Consider the following 22748-nt stretch of genomic DNA (forward strand, 5'->3'; position numbering starts at 1 on the left):
TTATGACTTTGCATTTTATATGCAATAAACTCTGCTGTTAATTTTCACATAAATTTTGAAATAATCTAATTAACATTCCTGACATTTACGTAGGACAGTTAAAATCCGGCTGGTAATCAATAATGTAAATGTAAAGTGGCTGATTAAATTTTTTTTTCTTTTCCATCAAAATTTTTAAGGGCAAAATTCATTTTATTGTCCCTTATTTGTTCTCAGAACACTCTTCTGACTCCAGCTTTAATCTGCAAATTCACAGAAAGCTCAGAAAACTATTTAAATCATATGAAGGATAATTGATGCTATCACCACTTGACTACAAAGCAATTCTATGCATTTTTTTCAACAGTTCTTGCAAAATAAATATCAGAACCATCGAATCACTATAGTTGTAATTAAGGCAATATTCCAAGCTTCCCTTTCTAAATACTTTGAATATCAGAAAATTTAAATACCATCATTTTATAATTGAATCATGGGGATGAAGATGTTTAAATTTCTTATATGTTGTGATGATGCAATAAGAATGAATGTGTCCCCTCCAAATTCATGTGTTGAAACCGTAACTCCCCATATAATAGTATTAGGAGCTGGGGTCTTTGGGAGGTCATGAGGGTGGAGCCCTCAAGAATGGAATTAACGCCCTTAATCTCAGAGAGCTCTCTCACTCTCTTTTCACCATGTGAAATCACAAAGAGAAGTTGCCAGTTGGTAATCTGAGAGGGTTCTCACCAGAACCTTACCATGCCAGCAACCTGATCGTGGACTTCCAGCCTTCAAAACTCTGAGAAATAAATTTCTGCTGTTTATAAACCTCCTATTCTATAGTAATTTGTTATAGGAGCCTCAACTAAGACAGATGATAACCTTAACTATGGCTATTAAAATATATGTTTCATACACACATATACACAAACATATATATGTATACACACACAGTTGATTAAGTCTTCCATAGATTTTTACTGTTAAACATACGTATCTGGCCTAAAATCATATCATTTCAACTCATTTAAATGATGGAATAAATAACTACTATTTTGTGTGTATTTGTGTGTGCACACACATGTGTATATGTGTATGTGGTGAACTTGATCAATTTCTCTCCTTGGCAATGCTCTGTTTTGAGTCTGTCTATATTGCTACACGTACATGTGGCTTACTGCATTCTACTGCTGCCTTATGGTCCATATCCATCACATTTTACTTACCAATTCCCTGGTGATGGATACCTAGGATGCCTATGTTTTCTATTACCATAAAAAATGCTAAGATAAGTTTTCTATAAATATCATCATAATAATTTGTGCAAGTATTTTCTGGAATATATACTAAGACTGAGATTTCTGTGTCATAGGAAACACGCATACATAATTTTGCTAAATATTGCCAGATGGCTTTCCAGAATAGCTGTTGCAGTATACACTGCTAGCACGGCACGAAAATTCCTGTCTACCCACATTCTTGCCAATAATTGGAATGTTCCCATGTTCTGATTTTAAACATTCTGATGAATATAAAGTTATATCTCATTGTTAAAATTGCAATCATTTGATGAAGAGTAAGCTCGAACAACTCTACGTATACTTGCCATATGTTTAGATTCCTCTGTGAATTGCCTTTTCAAATCTTTAGTTCATTTTTCTATCAAGGTTTCTATCTTTTTCTTGGAGATTTGCAGTTACTTGTTCCAAAAGTTCCTGGACCCAATTGCAAACTGTAAGTGGAAGCTTCCCCACACCAACAAGAAATTCTCAGATGCCAGTAGGGTATCCAAGAATTCAACTCAATTCTGATACAGTCTATATAGAGGATAGAAACAGATTCTGCAGGTTCAGTCCTACAGGTCAGCTCTCCACTTAAGACACCAGTGACAAGCCCAAGTTGTTACCTATGCTTCTGACCAACCAGCTACAAATTGGAGATTCCCACAACCCCCTCCAACTCAGGATGCCAATTGCAAGTCCAAGTTGTTATCTGTACCTCTGACCAACTGGTGGTAAATCAGAGGTTCCCACTATTACCTGAAAACTGTGTTTGCCTCTAGGTGAGGGTTGAGCCAAAGGATACAACTAAGCCAAAGAACAGGAGCAAGAAGGACTTATTACTTGCAGCAAGTAGGAAGAACACCAGGAATCTTTCCCAAAGCAATGTCTCTCTGAACAGAAAATTGGGGAAGCTTTAAGCTAAGCATACATGCATATTCATGAAGAGGCTTGGGCAGTGTATGCGTATCCATGAGGGGGCTTGAACAGAGGAGAATTCCACATAGAAATGGGGTAAAGATTGACAGAGTCCAAGCTTTAGTTGACTGAAATTATGAGAGTCAGAAAAGGTCGACATCATCATTCCACAGGTTCTAGTCTGGGGGCAGCATGTAGTTACCAATCTCCAGGGGTCTTAGTTCCTGCAGAACTCAAAGATGTGTATTACATTGTTATGTATATCCGTTGAGGAGGAACTATTGTTTCTTAACTGCTTTTCCTTTGATCCTGCGTTCCTTTGTTCCCTGAAGATCATGAGTTACTGAGACCTGTTCAAGGGCAAGCACTGTGGCCAGGCTTAGATCATAAAATGATTTATGCCAAAGATGGCTTCTCCTATGACAAGAAATCCATGTCTGTTTCTCTTTCTCCAGGGACCCCCTACCCTATCTGCTTACACCACCAGTCTCTCTTCAGATTCAGTTAATTTGCTAGAATGGCTCATAGAACTCAGGAAAACCCATTTGCTCACTAGATTACTGATTTATTATAAAAGATGTCAGTGGTATCAATACCTATCAACAGACAAATGAAGAGATACATAGAGTGAAGTCCTGAACAAAGGGGCCTCTGTCCTTGTGGAGCAAGGGGCTGGTGGCACAGTGGGTCCATACCGGGGAACAAGATACATTCTTGTTCCCCGGTATGGAAGCTCTCTGAAAAGTAATAAAAAGCGGTCCTTTAGGCTCTTTATGGAGGCTTCATAGTCATGATTGACTGAACCATTGGCCATTGGTGATTGATTCAATCTCCAGCCCTTTTCCCCTTCCCAGAATTCAGAGGGTGGGACTGAATGTTCTAACCCTCTAATCACATGGTTCTCCTGGCAACCAGCCCTCATCCTTGGGTGGGACCCAAAAGTCACCTCCTCTGAAGCCTTTATGGGAATTGAGGACAAGAGACCAAATATTATCCCACTGCTCTTATCACTCAGGAAATTCCAAGGGTTTTGGGAGCTGTGAACCAGGAAATGTGGATGAGAAATATATATTTGGCCTTCTAAATGACAAAATATATATTTTCTATAAAACAAATGCACTTTTATATATTCTTTTTTAATCATTTATCAGCTTTAGATGTTGCAAATATATTCTTCCAATCTGCCCTGTCTATTAAATTGTCCTTAATTTTGATGAGATCAAATCCATTTGTTTTTAGTTTATGATTTTTTGCTTCTTAGATTTTTAAAATATTTATTTCCATACAGCTAGATCACATATATCTTCTTCAATTGATAATTTGACTTTATATTTACCTTTCTATAATTGGTCCTTTAATCTGGTCTCTAATTGGGTCTTTTATCTATTGTGTAAAGTAGAAATCCAGATTTAATTTTCTCTATATAGTGAGACAATTTTCTGTATAATATCATGAAAAATATCTGTCCTTTCCACATGACTTGTCCTTTCCCCCCACCTTGTTGAGATATAATTGACATATAGCATTGTATGAATATAAGATAACATGATGATTTGATATACATATATATGTAAACAAAGAATGGTGCCCACCATACCAGTTCTACAAGGATCAAATCATTAGCCGCTGCAATCACTTACCTACAAGTACATCCTGAAAGGAATTCAGGATGAGCATTCTGGGTGTTGGATATACAGGCCCCTAGATAGTTAAGATGTATATCTAAGGAAGATTTTCAAAGACCCAAGATTCTTGCATCTTCCCATACATAGATAAGCACTAAAATCTTTAACTTATGATATCTGGGGATTTTTTGTTTGTTTTATTTATTTGTTTGTTTGTGATTAGCAGTAATCCTTTACCAAGATGTATGCTTGACTACTTTGGAGCAGTTCCTCAGTTATCTGAGAGGTTGTCTCCTGGGCTATAATCTGCTGTAAGACACTGAATAAAACACCACTCATAGCTCTAACGTGCATTTTTTAGTTGACATATATTGCAAAATGATTACCAGAATAAGGTTAGTTAACACATTCATCACCTCACATTACTCTGTGTGTGTGTGTGTGTGTGTGTGTGTGTGTGTGTGTGTGTGTATGGTGAGACTATTTAAGATCTACTTTCTTAGGAACTTCCAAATATATAACACAATACCGTTAACTATAGTCACCATGCTGTGTATTAGATCCCCAGAAGTTATTTATCTTATAACTGGGACTTTGTGCCCTTAGACCAATCCCCAGCTCCTGGCAACCACCATTCTATGCTCTGTGTCTATGAGTTTGTTTGTGTGTTTGTTTATTCCACATATAAGTGAGATCATACAATATTTGTCTTTCTATGTCTCACTTATTTCCCTTAGCATAATGGCTTCAAAGTCAGTCCACATTGTTGCAGATGGCAGAATTTCCTTCCTTTTTATGGCCAAATAATATTCCATTTTATCTTCTGATAGACATTTAGGTTCTTTCCATCTCTTGTCTATTGTGAATAATGCTGCAATAAATATGGGAATGCATATGTCTCTTTGAGACAGTGATTTTATTTCCTTCAGATATATACCCGGAAGTGAGATTGCTGGATTATATGTAGTTCTACTTTTAGTTTCATAAGAAAACTCCACACTGCTTTCCATGGTGGTTGCACTAATTTACATTCCCACCAATGGTACACAAGGGTTTCCTTTTCTCTAAACCCTCTCCAGCTATTGTTATTTCTTGTTTTTTGATAATAGCCAGACTAACAGGTAAGAGGTGATATTTCATTGTGGTTTTCATTTATATTTCTCTGATGATTAGTGATGTTGAATACCTTTTTAAAAAAATTTTATATATTTATTTTTTTACATCTTTATTGGAGTATAATTGCTTTACAATGGTGTGTTAGTTTCTGCTTTATAACTAAGTGAATCAGTTATACATATACATATGTTCCCATATCTCTTCCCTCTTGTGTCTCCCTCCCTCCCTATCCCACCCCTCTAGGTGGTCACAAAGCACTGAGCTGATCTCCATGCTATACGGCTGCTTCCCACTAGCTATCTATTGTATGTTTGGTAGTGTATATATCTCCATGCCATTCTCTCACTTTGTCACAGCTTACCCTTCCCCCTCACCATATCCTCAAGTCCATTCTCTAGTAGGTCTGTGTCTTTATTCCTGTCTTACCCCTAGGTTGTTCATGACATTTTTTCCCCCTAAATTCCATATATATGTGTTAGCATATGGTATTTGTCTTTCTCTTTCTGACTTACTTCACTCTGTATGACAGACTCTAAGTCCATCCACTTCATTACAAATAGCTCAATTTCGTTTCTTTTTATGGCTGAGTAATATTCCATTGTATATATGTGCCACATCTTCCTAATCCATTCATCCGATGATGGGCACTTAGGTTGTTTCCATCTCCAGGCTATTGTAAATAGAGCTGCAATGAACATTTTGGTACATGACTCTTTTTGAAGTATGGTTTTCTCAGGGTATATGCCCAGTAGTGGGACTGCTGGGTCATATGGCAGTTCTATTTGCAGTTTTTTAAGGAACCTCCATACTGTTCTCCATAGTGGCTGAACCAATTCACATTCCCACCAGCAGTGCAAGAGTGTTCCCATTTCTCCACACCCTCTCCAGCATTTATTGTTTTTAGATTTTTTGATGATGGCCATTCTGACTGGTGTGAGATGATATCTCATTGTAGTTTTGATTTCCATTTCTCTAATGATTAGTGATGTTGAGCATTCTTTCATGTGTTTGTTGGCAGTCTGTATATCTTCTTTGGAGAAATGTCTATTTAGGTCTTCTGCCCATTTTTGGATTGGGTTCTTTGTTTTTATGTTATCAAGCTGCATTAGCTGCTTGTAAATTTTGGAGATTAATCCTTTGTCAGTTGCTTCATTTGCAAATATTTTCTCCCATTCTGAGGGATGTCTTTTGGTCTTGTTTATGGTTTCCTTTGCTGTGCAAAAGCTCTGAAGTTTCATTAGGTCCCATTTGTATATTTTTATTTCCATTTTTCTAGGAGGTGGGTCAAAAAGGATCCTGCTGTGATTTATGTCATAGAGTGTTCTGCCTATGTTTTCCTCTAAGAGTTTGATAGTTTCTGGCCTTACATTTAGGTCTTTAATCCATTTTGAGCTTACTTTTGTGTATGGTGTTAGTGAGTGATCTAATCTCATACTTTTACATGTACCTGTCCAGTTTTCCCAGCAACACTTAGTGAAGAGGCTGTCCTTTCTCCACTGTACATTCCTGCCTCCTTTATCAAAGAAGAGGTGACCATATGTGCGTGGGTTATCTCTGGGCTTTCTATCCTGTTCCATTGATCTATCTTTCTGTTTTTGTGCCAGTACCATACTGTCTTGATTACTGTAGCTTTGTAGTATAGTCTGAAGCCAGGGAGCCTGATTCCCCCAGCTCCATTTTTCATTCTCAAGATTGCTTTGGGTATTCGGGGTCTTTTGTGTTTCCATACAAATTGTGAAATTTTTGGTTCTAGTTCTGTGAAAAATGCCAGTGGTAGTTTGATAGCAATTGCATTGAATCTGTAGATTGCTTTGGGTAGTAGAGTCATTTTCACAATGTTAATCCTTCCAATCCAAGAACATGGTATGTCTCTCCATCTATTTGTATCATCTTTCATTTCTTTCATCACTGTCTTATAATTTTCTACATAGAGGCCTTTTGTCTCCTTAGGTAGGTTTATTCCTAGATATTTTATTCTTTTTTTTGCAGTGGTAAATGGGAGTGTTTTCTTGATTTCACTTTCAGATTTTTCATCATTAGTGTATAGGAATGCCAGAGATTTCTGTGCATTAATCTTGTATCCTGTTACTTTACCAAATTCATTGATTAGCTCTAGTAGTTTTCTGGTAGCATCTTTAGCATTCTCTATGAATAGTATCATGTCATCTGCTAACAGTGACAGCTTTACTTCTTCCTTTCCAATTTGGATTCCTTTTATTTCCGTTTCTTCTCTGATTGCTCTGGCTAAAACTTCCAAAACTATGTTAAATAAGAGTGGTGAGAGTGGGCAACCTTGTCTTGTTCCTGATCTTAGTGGAAATGCTTTCAGTTTTTCACCATTGAGGATGATGTTGGCTGTGGGTTTGTCATATATGGGCTTTATTATGTTGAGGAAAGTTCCCTCTATGACTACTTTCTGGAGGGTTTTTATCATAAATTGGTGTTGAATTTTGTCGAAAGCTTTCTCTGCATCTATTGAGATGACCATATGGTTTTTCTCCTTCAATTTGTTAATATGGTGTATCACATTGATTGATTTGCATATATTGAAGAATCCTTGTATTCCTGGAATAAACCCCACTTGATCATGGTGTATGATCCTTTTAATGTGCTGTTGGATTCTGTTTGCTAGTATTTTGTTGAAGATTTTTGCATCTATGTTCATCATTGATATTGGCCTGTAGTTTTCTTTCTTTGTGACATCCTTGTCTAGTTTTGGTATCACGGTGATGGTGGCCTCGTAGAATGAGTTTGGGAGTGTTCTCCCTCTGCTATATTTTGGAAGAGTTTGAGAAGGATAGGTGTTAGCTCTTGTCTAAATTTTTTTTTCTTTTTTTTTTTTTTTTGCGGTACATGGGGCTCTCACTGCTGTGGCCTCTCCTGTTGCGGAGCACAGGATCCGGACACGCAGGCTCAGCGGCCATGGATCACGGGCCTAGCCACTCCACTGCATGTGGTATCTTCCCAGACCAGGGCATGAACCCATGTCCCCTGAATCGGCAGGCGGACTCTCAACCACTGCACCACCAGGGAAGCCCTTGTCTAAATTTTTGATAGAATTCGCCTGTGAAGCCTTCTGGTCCTGGGCTTTTGTTTGTTGGAAGATTTTAAATCACAGCTTCAATTTCAGTGCTTGTGTTTGGTCTGTTCATATTTTCTATTTCTTCCTGATTCAGCCTTTGCAGGTTGTGCATTTCTAAGAATTTGTCCATTTCTTCCAGGTTGTCCATTTTATTGGCATAGAGTTGCTTGTAGTAATCTCTCATGATCTTTTGTATTTCTGCAGTGTCAGTTGTTAATTCTCCTTTTTCATTTCTAATTCTATTGATTTGAATCTTCTCCCTTTTTTTGTTGATGAGTGTGGCTAATGGTTTATCAATTTTGTTTATCTTCTCAAAGAACCAGCTTTTAGTTTTATTGATCTTTGCTATTGTTTCCTTCTTTTCTTTTTCATTTATTTCTGATCTCGTCTTTATGATTTCTTTCCTTCTGCTAATTTTGACGTTGTTTGTTCTTCTTTCTCTAGTCCTTTTAGGTGCAAGGTTAGGTTGTTTATTCGAGATGTTTACTGTTTCTTAAGGTAGGATTGTATTGCTATAAGCTTCCCTCTTAGAACTGCTTTTGCTGCATCCGACAGGTTTTGGGTCGTCGTGTCTCCATTGTCATTTGTTTCTAGGTATTTTTTGATTTCCTCTTTGATTTGTTCAATGATCACTTCATTATTAAGTAGTGTATTGTTTAGCCTCCATGTGTTTGTATTTTTTACAGTTCTTTTCCTGTAATTGATATCTAGTCTCATAGTGTTGTGGTCGAAAAGATACTTGATACAATTTCAATTTTCTTAAATTTACCAAGGCTTGATTTGTGACCCAAGATATGATCTATCCTGGAGAATGTTCCATGAGCACTTGAGAAAAATGTGTATTCTGTTGTTTTTGGATGGAGTGTCCTATAAATATCAATTAAGTCCATCTTGTTTAATATATCATTTAAAGCTTGTGTTTCTTTATTTATTTTCATTTTGGATGATCTGTCCATGGGTGAAAGTGGGGTGTTAAAGTCCCCTCCTATGAATGTGTTACTGTCCATTTCCCCTTTTATGGCTGTTAGTATTTGCCTTATGTATTGAGGTGCTCCTATGTTGGGTGCATAAATATTTACAATTGATATATCATCTTCTTGGATCGATCCCTTGATCATTATGTAGTGCCCTTCTTTCTCTCTTCTAATAGTCTTTATTTTAATGTCTATTTTGTCTTATATGAGAATTGCTACTCCAGCTTTCTTTTGGTTTCTATTTGCATGGAATATCTTTTTCCATCCCCTCTCTTTCAGTCTGTATGTGTCTCTAGGTCTGAAGTGGGTCTCTTGTAGACAGCATATATATGGGTTTTTTTTTTTAATCCATTCAGCCAATCTGTGTCTTTTGGTGGTAGCATTTACTCCATTTACATTTAAGGTAATTATCAATATGTATGTTCCTATTGCCATTTTCTTAATTGTTTTGGGTTTGTTAGTGTAGGTCTTTTCCTTCTCTTGTGTTTCTTGCCTAGAGAAGTTCCTTTAGCATTTGTTGTAAAGGTGGTTTGGTGGTGCTGAACTCTCTCAGCTTTTGCTTGTCTGTAAAGGTTTAAATTTCTCCCTGAAATCTGAATGGGATCCTTGCTGGATAGAGTAATTGTGGTTGTAGGTTTTTCTCCTTCAACACTTTAAGTATGTCCTGCTACTCTCTTCTGGCTTGCAGAGTTTCTGCTGGAAGATCAGCTGTTATCCTTATGGGGATTCCGTTGTGTGTTATTTGTTGTTTTTCGCTTGCTGCTTTTAACATGTTTTCTTTGTATTTAATTTTTGACAGTTTGATTAATATGTGTCTTGGCATATTTCTCCTTGGATTTATCCTGTATGGGACTCTCTGTGCTTCCTGGACTTGATTAACTATTTCTTTTCCTATATTAGGGAAGTTTTCAAGTATAATCTCTTCAAATGTTTTTTCAGTCCCTTTCTTTTTCTCTTCTTCTTCTGGAACCCCTATAATTCAAATGTTGGTGTGTTTAATATTGTCCCAGATTTCTCTGAGACTGTCCTCAGTTCTTTGCATTCTTTTTTTTTTATTCTGCTCTGCAGTAGTTATTTCCACTATTTTATCTTTCAGGTCACTTATCCGTTCTTCTGCCTCAGTTATTCTGCTATTGATCCCATCTAGAGTACTTTTAATTTCATTTATTGTGTTGTTCATCGTTGTTTGTTTCATCTTTATTTCTTCTAGGGCCTTGTTAAATGTTTCTTGCATTTTGTCTATTCTATTTCCAAGATTTTGGATCATCTTTACTATCATTATTCTGAATTCTTATCCAGGTAGACTGCCTATTTCCTCTTCATTTGTTAGGTCTGGTGGGTTTTTATCTTGCTCCTTCATCTGCTGTGTGTTTTTCTGTCTTCTCATTTTGCTTATGTTACTGTGTTTGGGGTCTCCTTTTTGCACGTTGCAGGTTTTTAGTTCCCATTGTTTTTGGTGTCTGTCCCCAGTGGCTAAAGTTGGTTCAGTGGGTTGTGTAGGCTTCCTGGTGGAGGGGACTAGTGCCTGTGTTCTGGTGGATGAGGCTGGATCTTGTCTTTCTGGTGGGCAGGTCCACGTCTGGTGGTGTGTTTTGGGGTGTCTGTGGTCTTATTATGATTTTAGGCAGCCTCTCTGCTAATGGGTGGGGTTGTGTTCCTGTCTTGCTAGTTGTTTGGCATAGGGTGTCCAGCACTGTAGCTTGCTGGTCGTTGAGTGAAGCTGGGTGTTTGTGTTGAGTTGGAGATCTCTGGGAGATTTTCGTCATTTGATAGTATGTGGAGCTGGGAGGTCTCTTGTGGACCAGTGTCCTGAAGTTGGCTCTCCCACCTCAGAGGCACAGCACTGACCCCTGGCTACATCACCAAGAGCCTTTCATCCACACGGCAAAGAATGAAAGTGAGAAAAAGTAGAGAGAAAGAAAGAAATAGGATAAAGGAAAATATAATAAGATAAGGTAAAATAAAATAAAGTTATTAAAATAAAAAAATACTATTAACAAAAAAATTTAAAAAAAAAAGGATGGATTGAACCCTAGGACAAATGGTGAGAGCAAAGCTATACAGACAAAATCTCACACAGAAGCATACACATACACACTCACAAAAAGAGGAAAAGGGGAAAAAACAATAAGTCTTGCTCTCAAAGTCCACCTCCTCAATTTGGGATGATTTGTTGTCTATTCATGTATTCCACAGATGCAGGGTACATCAAGTTGATTGTGGAGCTTTAATTCGCTGCTTCTGAGGCTGCTGGGAGAGATTTCCCTTTCTCTTCTTTGTTCTCACAGCTCCCGGGGGCTCAGCTTTGGATTTGGCCTCGCCTCTGCATGTAGTTCGCCTGGAGGGGGTCTGTTCTTCGCTCAGACAGGACAGGGTTAAAGGAGCCGCTGATTCAGGGGCTCTGGCTCACTCAGGCCATGGGGAGGGAGGGGTGCGGAGTGCAGGGTGAGCCTATGGCGGCAGAGGCTGGCATGACGTTGCACCAGCCTGAGGCGCGCTCTGCGTTCTCCCAGGGAAGTTGTCCCTGGATCACAGGACCCTGGCAGTGGCGGGCTGCACAGGCTCCTCGGAAGGGAGATGTGGAGAGTGACCTGTGCTCGCACACAGGCTTCTTGGGGGCGGCAGCAGCAGCCTTAGTGTCTCATGCCCGTCTCTGGGGTCCGCGCTGTTAGCCGCAGCTCACGCCCGTCTCTGGAGCTCCTTTAAGTAGCGCTCTTAATCCCCTCTCCTCACGCACTAGGAAACAAAGAGGGAAGAAAAAGTCTCTTGCCTCTTCGGCAGGTGCAGACTTTTTCCTGGACTCCCTCCGGCTAGCTGTGGTGCACTAACCCCTTCAGGCTGTTTTTATGCCGCCAGTCCTTTCCCTGGGATCCACCGAAGCCCGAGCCTCAGCTCCCAGCCCCGCCCGCCCTGGCGGTTGAGCAGACAAGCCTCTCGGGCTGGTGAGTGCTGGTCGGCACCAATCCTCTGTGTGGGAATCTCTCCGCTTTGCCCTCCTCACCCCTGTGGCTGCGCTCTCCTCTGCGGCCCCGAAGGTCCCCCGCCTCTGCGACCCACAGTCTCTGCCAGAGAAGGGGCTTCTAGTGTGTGGAAACCTTTCCTCCTTCACGGCTCCCTCCCACTGGTGCAGGTACCGTCTCTATTCTTTTGTCTCCATTTATTCTTTTTTTCTTTTGCCCTACCCAGGTACATGGGGACTTTCTTGCCTTTTGGGAGGTCTTAGGTCTTCTGGCAGCGTTCAGTAGGTGTTCTGTAGGAGTTGTTCCACATGTAGATGTATTTCTGATGTATCTGTGGGGAGGAAGGTGATCTCCGCATCTTACTCTTCCGCCATCTTCCCCCTCTCTCCCCGAACTTGCCTTTAAAAATAGCCTTTCATTTATTTCTTTGATCTATTTCTTTCCATCAAGAGACACCCTCAGAGTTGGCAGCGTGAACACAGACGTAAGAGCAGAAGCTAGTACGATTTTTGGTTGAATTTAGAAGACAGTCCTGGAGCCTCACTTTTCCCTTCTGGCTCAGGGGGTGGCCGGCGGCCGCAGCAGGGTTTGGGCGGGAGAACCCGGGCCGAGAATCCCGCGGCTGCCTCCGCGTGGGGCAGACGGGCCGCCCTTTTTATGTTCTTGCTGGCCATTAGCATGTCTTCTTTAGGAAATATCTATTCAGACCCCCTGCCCATTTTCTAATCAGATTATTTGCTTTTTGCTATTAAGTTGTATGAGTTCTTTATATATTTTGGATATTAGCCACTTAAGTGATAGATGGTTTGCAAATATTTTTCTCTATTTTGTCAGTTGCCTCTTCATTCTGTTGTTTCTTTTGTTGTGCAGAAGCTTTTAAATTTGATATAGTCCCACTGGTTGATTTTTACTTTTGTTGCTTGTGCTTTTGTTATTATGTGCAAATAATCATTGCCATGACCAATGTCAAGTAGCTTTTTCCCTATATTTTCCTCTGGGAGTTTTACAGTTTCAGGTTTTATAGTTAAGTCTTTAATCTGTTTCAAGTTATTTTTATGAATGGTGTAAGATAGGGGTCCAATTTCATTATTTTGCATTTGGATATCCAGTTTTGCCAACATCATTTATTAAAGACTCCCTTTTCCTCATTGGGTTTTCTTGGCTCTTTTATCAAATATTAGTTGATCACATATGTGTGGGTTTATTTCTGGGTTTTTTATTCTATTCTGTTGGTCTATGTGTCTGTTTTTAATGCCAGTATCATACTGTTTTGATTACCATAGCTTTATAATATAGCTTGAAATCTGAACGTGTGCTAGCTCCAGCTTTGTTCCTCTTTCTCAGGATTGCTTTGACTATTTGGGGTCTGTTGCAGTTCCATACAAATTTTAGTATTTTTTTTTCCTATTTCTGTGAAAAATTTCAATGATTTTTTTTTTTTTTTTCTGTACGCGGGCTCTGGATGCGCAGGCTCAGTGGCCATGGCTCATGGGCCCAGCCGCTCCATGGCATGTGGGATCTTCCCGGACCAGGACATGAACCCGTGTCCCCTGCATCAGCAGGCAGACTCTCAACCACTGCAACACCAGGGAAGCCCCTCAATGAAGTTTTAATAGGGGTTTCATTGAATCTATAGATGGCTTTGGGTAGTATGGACATTTTAACAATATTAATTCTTTTGATTGTGGTGGCATCTTATTGTGTATCAGAAACCCATATATACATCCTCTGTTTATTTATTTACCTATTCCTCACTGGTACTATATCATGCTTGACCTAAGCTTCTTTCTTGTGTATTCTGACTGGTTGGATAAGTCACATATCTTTGTTCTTTATCAAAATTACCTAATGTACAATATATGTGAACGTTTATATTCAATATGAATATTAGAATTAGTTTATTGAGTTTTAAAGACATATTTCAACTTGAATTAGAGTATTATTGAACTTGTAGGTTTGGAGAGAAAGTTAAGTGCTTCTGTGTATGCATAGAATATTTTTTCACATATTTAAATCCCCTTTTGTGTCTTTTAAGAGAACATATATATTTTCTCCAGAAAGTTCGTATGTATTTTTTGACTGAACTGATTCCTAAATATGTAATAATTTTGTTAATAATGAGACTGATGCCTTATTTTCTATTATATTTTCTAGTTGGCTATTGCTCATAAGAAAAATTTATTTTTAAGTAGATTGATTTTAAGTAGATTATGTATCCAGATAGCTTGCTGAACTCTCCTAATAGTTCTAATACTTTTTTGTTTCTGTTGGATTTTTTTTTTTTTTATGCTTAGTGCATCATCTTGTGCTAGATTCATTGGTCTGAAGAGATATGCTGGATTTTTGTCTTTTGCCCTTTCAGACCAACTTCTCATGATTCTTCACCTTCCTATGTGCCCTGAGAGGTTGAATCCACTAGCTGTTTTTTTGCCTTCTGGCTTCTGATTGGATTCAGTTAATTAGAGTTGCTGGCAGGAGATCAGAGGGTAACAGTCAAGTGATTTTAAGGTATTGATTCCCCTGGTTCCCTCTCAACCTTGCCAGTAATCTAGTAGTGGTTGAATTTCTCTACTGATGATCACAACTCCTGTTAACAGTTCTCTTTCCTATAGTTATAATTTTTTCTCTGGGTCTGTTAAACATTTATTTTTCTGTTCAGGCTTCGGGGTGGTAACAGCTTCCATTTTTGCCAGACCCGAGGTACTGTCCCACCATTTGTTAGTTTCCATTAGCCCTGTTCACAAAATAGGAGGGAAAGAATCAGCACTGGGTAATGTGTCAATTTCAGAGGGAACTAGTACCAATTCCATACATGCCAGATAAACTTTACCTTTCTTTTTGACCCTAATCCAATGCTTGAGGATCTCTAGGCATCCTAGTATGAGGTGGGTGGGAAGTAGAAAAACAAGGTATGGTGAAAAGGAAGACAGCCTTAACACTCTACCCAGTCCTGACTTCTGTGTTGAAAGCACTAAAGGGATGAATAGGAGAGAAGCTTTAAATTGGCTGAAAATTAATAAATGATAAATTAATTATACTAAATTAACTATAATTTTAATTAATTATAAAAATTTAAAATTGATAAAAATTAAATTTTATCATTTAATTTATACTGTTGTTATGAATGAAAGTGACAAGAAATTTTTTAAAAAATCCTAATGTTTCCAGGAAAAGTGAGTCTTGTCTGAAATTTCATAGGTAGGCAGAGAAGAACAAAGAATGAATATGCAGATTGTAAGTAAAAGGACAGCTGAAAGAATACATTTTTGTTTGTTTTCCTTGCATACCATTAAGTTAAACTCATCTGGGCTCAAACAGTGCTTCTGCAACAAAAGACAAAAGGGACACATACAGAAGGGTAAGAGAGGCAGAGACACCCCTCACCTAGCACCCCACCTCAATTGGGAGAAACACCCAAAATACAGAACTCTCCCTCAAAAAGTGAAGGGATTGTACCCCACATCAGGCGCCCTGACCCTGGGGGCTGGCATTGGAGACAAGCTCCCCAAGCCTCTGGTTTTGAAAATCAACAGGGATTAAAATCAGGAGAATCATAGAACTGTAGGGAATAGAAAACTTGCTCTTAAAGGGCTCATGAGCAAACCTACTTGCTCATGAGTAGGTCCAGTGCAAAAGCAACAAATTAAAAAACACCTAGACCATAAGTGAAGGACACCTACTTACTAATTTTAAAGCAGTTTCCAGAGAGGCAAAAATCTGTAGGGACTCTCTCTGGGGACAGGAGAGCTGGTAGGACACCATGTTTGCAATCTCATCCTAACTTGCTGGTGATGGGGCTGACAGGTACCGTTTTTGGTGCCCTCTCTCTAGCCTGATAGCACTGGAGGGTGGAGTAACAGGGCTGGGCAAGTGCTCTGCCTTCTTGTCTACCCTGCGTAGCACCCAAGCTGCAACCAGGCCAGGATAGCTCCCCAAGCTCCATCTTCCTAGTGTAGCAGCTGAGTCACAACTAGGCCAGGCAAGCACCCCGAGCCTCACCCACCTTGCACAGAGACTGAACTATAGCTGGGATGGGTGAGCACCATGAGCCCTATCTCCCACCCCCAACCCCCCCCACACATACACAGAAGCCATTGAGAGCACGTGAAGCCCACATGAAGGATGCTCATAGAGTGCCTGGCTCTGGTGGCCAAGGGAGGTTGCACTACTGGGCCACAAGGAACAGTTTCTACACTAGACCACTCCTTCAAGGCATTTTGCCTAACACATATGGATAAACACAGACAGGTAAAATGAGGAGACAGAGGAATATGTTCCAACACAAAATACAAGGCATATCAGAAGAAGACCATAATGAAACAAAGATAAGCGACCTACCTGATAAAGAGTTCAAAAGTTATGGTCATAAAAATGCTCACTGCTCTTGAGAGAGGAATGGATGAGCACAGTGAGAACTTCAAGAAAGAGAAAATATAAGAAGGTACCAAACAGAAGTTATAACTGAACTGAAAAATGCACAATAGGCGTTTCACAGCAGAATGGATGAAATAGAAGCACGAATCAGCAAGTTGAAAGACAAATCAATTAGAAAACATGCAGACAAAGCAGCAAAATGAAAAAAAAAAAACAGAATTAAAAGAAGTGAGAAAAACATAAGAGACCTCTGGGACAACATCAGGTAGAATAACATTTGCATTATAGGGGTCCCAGAAAGACAAGAGAGAGAAAAAGGGGCAGAAAAATTATTTTAAGAAATAATGGCTTAAACCTCCTGTAATCTGAAGAAGGATCAAACATCCAGATCCAGGAAGCCCGTCGAGTTCCAAATAAGATGAACCCAAAGAGAAACACAGCAAGACACATTAAAATTAAGATGGTAAAAGTTAAGGATAAAAAGAGGAACTTAAAAGCAGCAATAGCAAAAACAACTTAATTATGTACAAGGGAAGCCCCATAGGGTCATCAGCAGAGTTTTTAGCAGAAACTTCACAGGCCAGAAGGGAGCGGCATAACATATTCAAAGTGCTAAAAGGAAAAAAACTGCCAACCAAGAATTCTCTACCTGGAAAAGTTAGCATTCAGAATTGAAGAAGAGATTAAAATTTTTCCAGATAAGCAAAAGGTAAAGGAGTTCATCAGCACTAAACTGGCCTTACAAGAAATGTTAAGGGAAATTCTCTAAGCTAAAAAGAAAAAGCACTGATTGCTAATAAGAAAACATGTGAAAGTAATAATCTCACTGGAAAACATAAATAAATAATACAGGTAGTGGATCAATAACATAAAGTTAAGTATAAAGGGTAAAAGAGAAGGTAGTAAAATTAATCAAAAAAACAATAATTAGTTAAGGGATACATGGTGTGGGGAGGGAGAAAAATATAAAGCTTTGGAAAGTGTTCAAAATTAAGTTACTATCAACTTACAAGAGACAGTTATGTACACAGGAGGGTATATGCAAACCTCATGGTAACCACAAAGAAAGTATGGAAAATAATAAAAGAAAATGAGAAAAGAATCTAAACATAACACTTAAAAACAGTCAAGTCACAAAAAAAGAGACAGAAGAAGAGAGGAACAGAGAGGAACAACAAAAACAGCCAGGAAATAATTTAAATAATGGCAATAAGTACATAAGTACATATTTGTGTTTTCTCTCTTTTTTCTTGGTTAATCTAGCTAAAGTTTTGTCAATTTTGTTAATATTTTCAAACAACAAACAGTTTTGTTGATCTTTTCTATTGTCATTTTAGTTTCTGTTTTATTCATTTCTGCTCTAATCTTATTATTTCCTTCATTTTGTTAACTTCGGGCTTAGTTTGTTCTTCCTTTACTCATTCCTTTACATGCCAAATCAGGTTGTTTATTTGTGATCTTTCTTTTTTCTAAACATAGGTATTTATCGCTATAAACTTTTGAGTCCAGCCACATGGCTGCTGCAGGGTCTGCAGTGTAGTCCATGGTTGTCTGGCCTGTTATTGGGGGCTAAGGTGGACGTGGATTTTGTTTGGTCCTCTAGTGAATAAAGCTACCTTCAGGATCTTGGTCAGTAGGGCTGGCACTGAGATGAAGGTTAGCTTCAGGATCTCGGATGATGGCCTGTTACCTGGTATGTGGATGGGTGTGACTCCCTCTGAGTCCCTGGAAAGGCTTTGACAGGTCACTGTTCAATTCCTTGGGTGGGTAGGATTGGTCCTGGATCATAGCTGAGAGGTGCTGGTACCAAGTCTCTGCTTCAGGGTTCACAGCTGAGACCAAAATCAGAGGATCTGCAACCTTGGGGCCCGGGGAAGGAATGACTCTTGACAGGTCCTTCAGCCAATGGAGCTGGTGGCAGGACCAAGGCCAAATGGGTTTGTAGCCACCAGTAGGACAGAGCTGTTTCTGGGCCTGTTGAGGGATATAATCAGTGAGTCTGTCACATTGGCATAGACCTGCCTCCTCAATACCACCCTACTTGGTCATGGGCTCCACCTGGGTTTCGCAATATCCTAGCTGTATCCCAAAGCACCACAAAAGCACTTTTGTCTGTGGAATGCTGCCAAAGTGCTTTTGCTGAAGGGGCTATGATCATGGGACCTCCTGTTGTTCCATCTTATTGACGTCCTGCCATATTCTCTTGTATTATCTTTGTTAAGTTGTGATATCAAGGTAATTCTGCCCTCATGAAACAGGTTATGAAGGGTTTAGTTTTTTTCTTAAATGTTGGATAAAATTTAGGATTAAAGTCATCTGGGTTTGCAGCCTTCTTTTTGGGGAGGCTTTTCATTGTAATGATATATTTAACTTCTTAAAAAGACAAAGGATATTAAGATCTTGTCTCAGATTTTTTTTTGAATGATTTGATAAAGTTTCAGCAATTAAAACAAACCTTCTGGCTCAACTTTTGTGGATGGAATGTTTCTCAGTTTTGATGTCCACAGAAATGCAAGTGCTCTGCACAGATTATGTCACATAACAGCAAAAGACAACCATTCTTTTTCATTTAGACTTTATATCTGCAAAAAGTTAACAAGCCAACACTGTGATGAGAAGGGGACATGGTTCCTGAAACCTGTCCATTTTCCAAGCATGGTCCACTGTGCGTGAGTCCTTCCATCTCTGAAAAAGGACTGCAACCAGAACTCTGCTGCCATTTCTGATATATTGTTCCTCCCACGGGCTCCTTATTGAGGTCAAGTTTTTTTCAAATTTTATTTTTATAAGAATTTGTCCATTTTATTTAAGTTATTAAATCTATTGACCTAAAGTTGTTTATAATATTCCATCATTATCCTATTATGGTCTATAAGAGCTGTAATAATGTGCCCATGATGTTGATAGTTTCTGACATTTATTTATTGATAGTTTCTGTTTTCTCTTGTTACTTCACCAGTCTTCCTAGGATCTTAGTAGTTTTTAAACCTTTTAAAAATCAACTTTTTTGTTTTTCGGTTTTCTCCATTGTTTGACTGTTATTTCGTTGTTTTCTAGTTTTACTTCCATAATTTTATTTACTTTGATTTTAACTTCATCTTTTTCTCTCCCTTAAGCATGACAACTTGATAACTAATCATCTAAAAATATGTTTCTTTCCTAGCACTGTCTGCATGTTTAAGTATCCTTCTGAAGTGCCAATCAAAAATATTTGATGATTCAGAATTTATTTTTTGGTGCTAGAATTTATTTATTTTTTCTCCTTAGAAGTCCCATTTGTCTTTTTCAATCCCTTCACTCATTGTATTATGTATTTTCTTAAACATATGTATGACTATATTAAAGTTTTCCTATGACCAGTAAGTAGTTCACTTATATCAATCCTAAAAGTGTAAGCCATTTCTTCTATGTGGCATTAGGGTAAGAGACTGTTTTTCAGATTCTTGCAATAATTAATTTCAGCTGGGGTTGGGCCACAGCTTTAATTAGGTTGAGTTTGTCAAGACAGTACCCAATTTCTTACATTGCCACCAGTGTGGTTCTGATTGTTCTGATGTCAGAATTAGTTTTAGATACTTTTGGTTTACTACTAAACTTAATCAGTACCCTGGAATCCAAGCACCACCTGATACATGGGGTTGTATGAATTTTCTCTGTTTCCCAGACCTTCCTCAAGCACCTCTCTCTCAGCAAATATCTGGAAGTGTGAATGGAAAAAATATGGACTTTAATAATGATTAATTTTGAATTTGGGGCTTTTAAAGGTCATCTGATTCCTCATAGTCTGTGTTGGTGCCCGAACTAGGTGCTTATCTTTGTTATGAAAGCTACCACATCATTCTCTGTTCATTGAGGAATTTATCATTCTTCCCTGCGTTCAGTTCTTCAAGAGTGTCTTGAATGTACAACTCTTTGATATTCCATATTAACGTACGAATTTTTAATCCACTGATTTTTTTTCCCCTTGTTGTTTCCACAGGAGCAAAGACCTACTGCCCCCTTCTTCAGACAGCAATGGAATTCACATTACCCTGAAGAATTTTATGCAGGTGAGCAACATGTTTAGTTTTATAAAAATCTCTCTTGATAGGTGGAAAATGAATGAAAGGAAGGAAGGGAGCTGGCAGAAAGAAAAGTTAGAAAAGATGGCAATAGCTGTGGAGAGAAATTATTCTAGCTTAGACATGGGTAGCATCAAATGCAGAGTACTGGATGAATGTGAGAGAATTCTTTAATGGTAGCATAGAAAGAACCTGGTTTTGATGAGATGTTAGGGTGAGAGAATAGCAGAATCATGATTGACATTTGGATGTTTTGGGCAGTACATTGATCTCTAGAATGTAAATTCCAAGAAGGCAGGAATTTTCATCTGTTTTGTTCACTGTTGTATCACAAGTTCCTAGAATAATACCTGGCAAATAGTATGTGATCCATAAATATGGATGAATAACACTGAATGAAGAACAGACTGGAGCTATAGGGGACATGTTGGGTTCATTTATCTTGACTTTTGAAATTTAGTGGAAATATATGGTAGGTATGTCAATCTATATTCTAGAAGAAAAGTCCCAGCTGAAGACGTTTGTGTTGTGTAATTATTACTCAAGACTTTTTAGATCAGTAACATTGGCTACAATTAAATATTAAAAGGTAACAAAAATATTGCATTTACATGTTTTATCACAGCCAGCTAAACAAAGTCTAGTATATTAATGAAATTTTGGTGTAAATGTCTGTTCTTAATAGTATGTCATTTTGTTATTCATAAGATCTACGTGATTTATTCCCAGAATTGTTACCATGTTATAATACTTTCAAATATCTAAAGAAAGATCAGTATTATTGTATATTCCTATGTTATCAGTTCCTGTAGTTTCAGGTAAATGCCTTGAAATGTACATTTTGAAGTTTTGATGAACCATACATATTCATGAAATCAAATATCTAAAATTGGAGAAGTTGTAGTATTAACTCTTATTTTGTGCGGGGACATGTTTTATCAATATATCAGGTTTGATTAGAAAGTCTAAAAATTGTCTGATGGCTTTACTGAACCCTGGGATATAAATCTACATTTCCTTTGTAATAAAAAATAATACTGAAGCTGGATTTTAACATGATAATTTGCAGTTTACCAAGAATTCTATTTTCACTTATCATTCTTTAAAAGTAGCAGGTGATATTATACTATTTTCTATTCAATATTCTAGATTTAAAACTATAAAGGCAGAAATGTATTAAAAATAACAAAACTTTTTCTAGTGGCCTTAATATCAACTGGAAAGGGGTGTGTTTATGTATGTGTGTATGTGTGTGTGTGTGTTTGTGTGTGTATACGATTACACCTCATACTTATTCCTGCTTAAATAAAGATTCAAAAGTTTCTAGAGTTAATAATGAGTGAAATAAATAGATGCTTTCATCCTTTTGTCTTTGGGGAAAAATATTGTACCAAATTATCTTTCATGTATATTATTTGTGCTACATGTTGGTTATAATACTTTATTTATTTACCATTTAAATTAAAATCTTAATCTTGACTTAATTATTTTACTTGCACACATAGGCATTTTCCAAAGTAGTGTTTCAAATATTTAACTGTAGATGAGTGTATGTGTAGAGAGATATTATTTTAAAATATCTACATTTTATTGATCATTTAAATATGAACTTGAACATTGCACTTATTTTTGAACAAACAGAAAAACAAATTATAGAATAATATCTTTTGTGTTTTTATTGGCTCTCATATAAGTTTATGTTAATATAAAATAAATACTGCAAAGTTATTTTAGCTATTGATATTATCCTCCAATAGATATCCTTTGCTGCCATTTCCTTTTTTTTTTGCGGTACGTGGGCCTCTCACCGTTGTGGCCTCTCCTGTTGCGGAGCACAGGCTCCGGACGCGCAGGCTCAGCGGCCCTGGCTCACGGGCCTAGCCGCTCCGCAGCATGTGGGATCTTCCCGGACTGGGGCACGAACCCGTGTCCCCTGCATCGGCAGGCGGACACTCAACCACTGTGCCACTAGGGAAGCCCTGCTGCTATTTCTTAAGTTCTCCTTCTTTTATTTCCAATGCCAAATAAATTGAATTTATTTTATTAAATGGAAAAAATATTTTACTTTATATCTCTAGTAATGAGCATAAATAGAGCCTTTTCACAGTCTACACTTGCGTTCTCAGATAGATGCATAAAACTTCAGTATGCCAAGTATTCTTCTAAATGTCTTTATTGTACATGACAAATATTTCACATTATTTAATTGAAAGGCTTACAGAAATAGAGTCTATTTCTATCATTGATCAATAAGTTCCTTCAAACCCACAGTGTCTTTATTTGTGCACAATATACTCACTGATATATTTTGTGGGTTTTTTTGACTCATTTAGAAGGGTTAAAAGCAGCAAAAACTTATGTTTCTTCCCATTACAT

At 38.1% G+C, this 22748-nt stretch overlaps 1 protein-coding gene across 1 annotated transcript in view; it reads left to right on the forward strand.

The window, feature by feature from the left end:
- The window catches only part of LOC307186397 (uncharacterized protein), a gene marked incomplete at its 5' end in the record, with an annotated part of 311829 nt that extends 290942 nt beyond the window's left edge, over positions 1-20887 (forward strand). Inside the window, one exon of the mRNA XM_079921452.1 lies at positions 20291-20887. Coding sequence (XP_079777578.1) covers positions 20291-20546 — 256 coding nt within the window. The 3' untranslated portion in view covers positions 20547-20887. The remainder of the gene's footprint in view (positions 1-20290) is intronic.
- Between the last annotated feature and the right edge of the window lie 1861 nt (positions 20888-22748).

The sequence above is a fragment of the Stenella coeruleoalba genome (assembly GCF_951394435.1).
Source record: "Stenella coeruleoalba genome assembly, chromosome: 5".
NCBI lineage: Eukaryota > Metazoa > Chordata > Mammalia > Artiodactyla > Delphinidae > Stenella > Stenella coeruleoalba.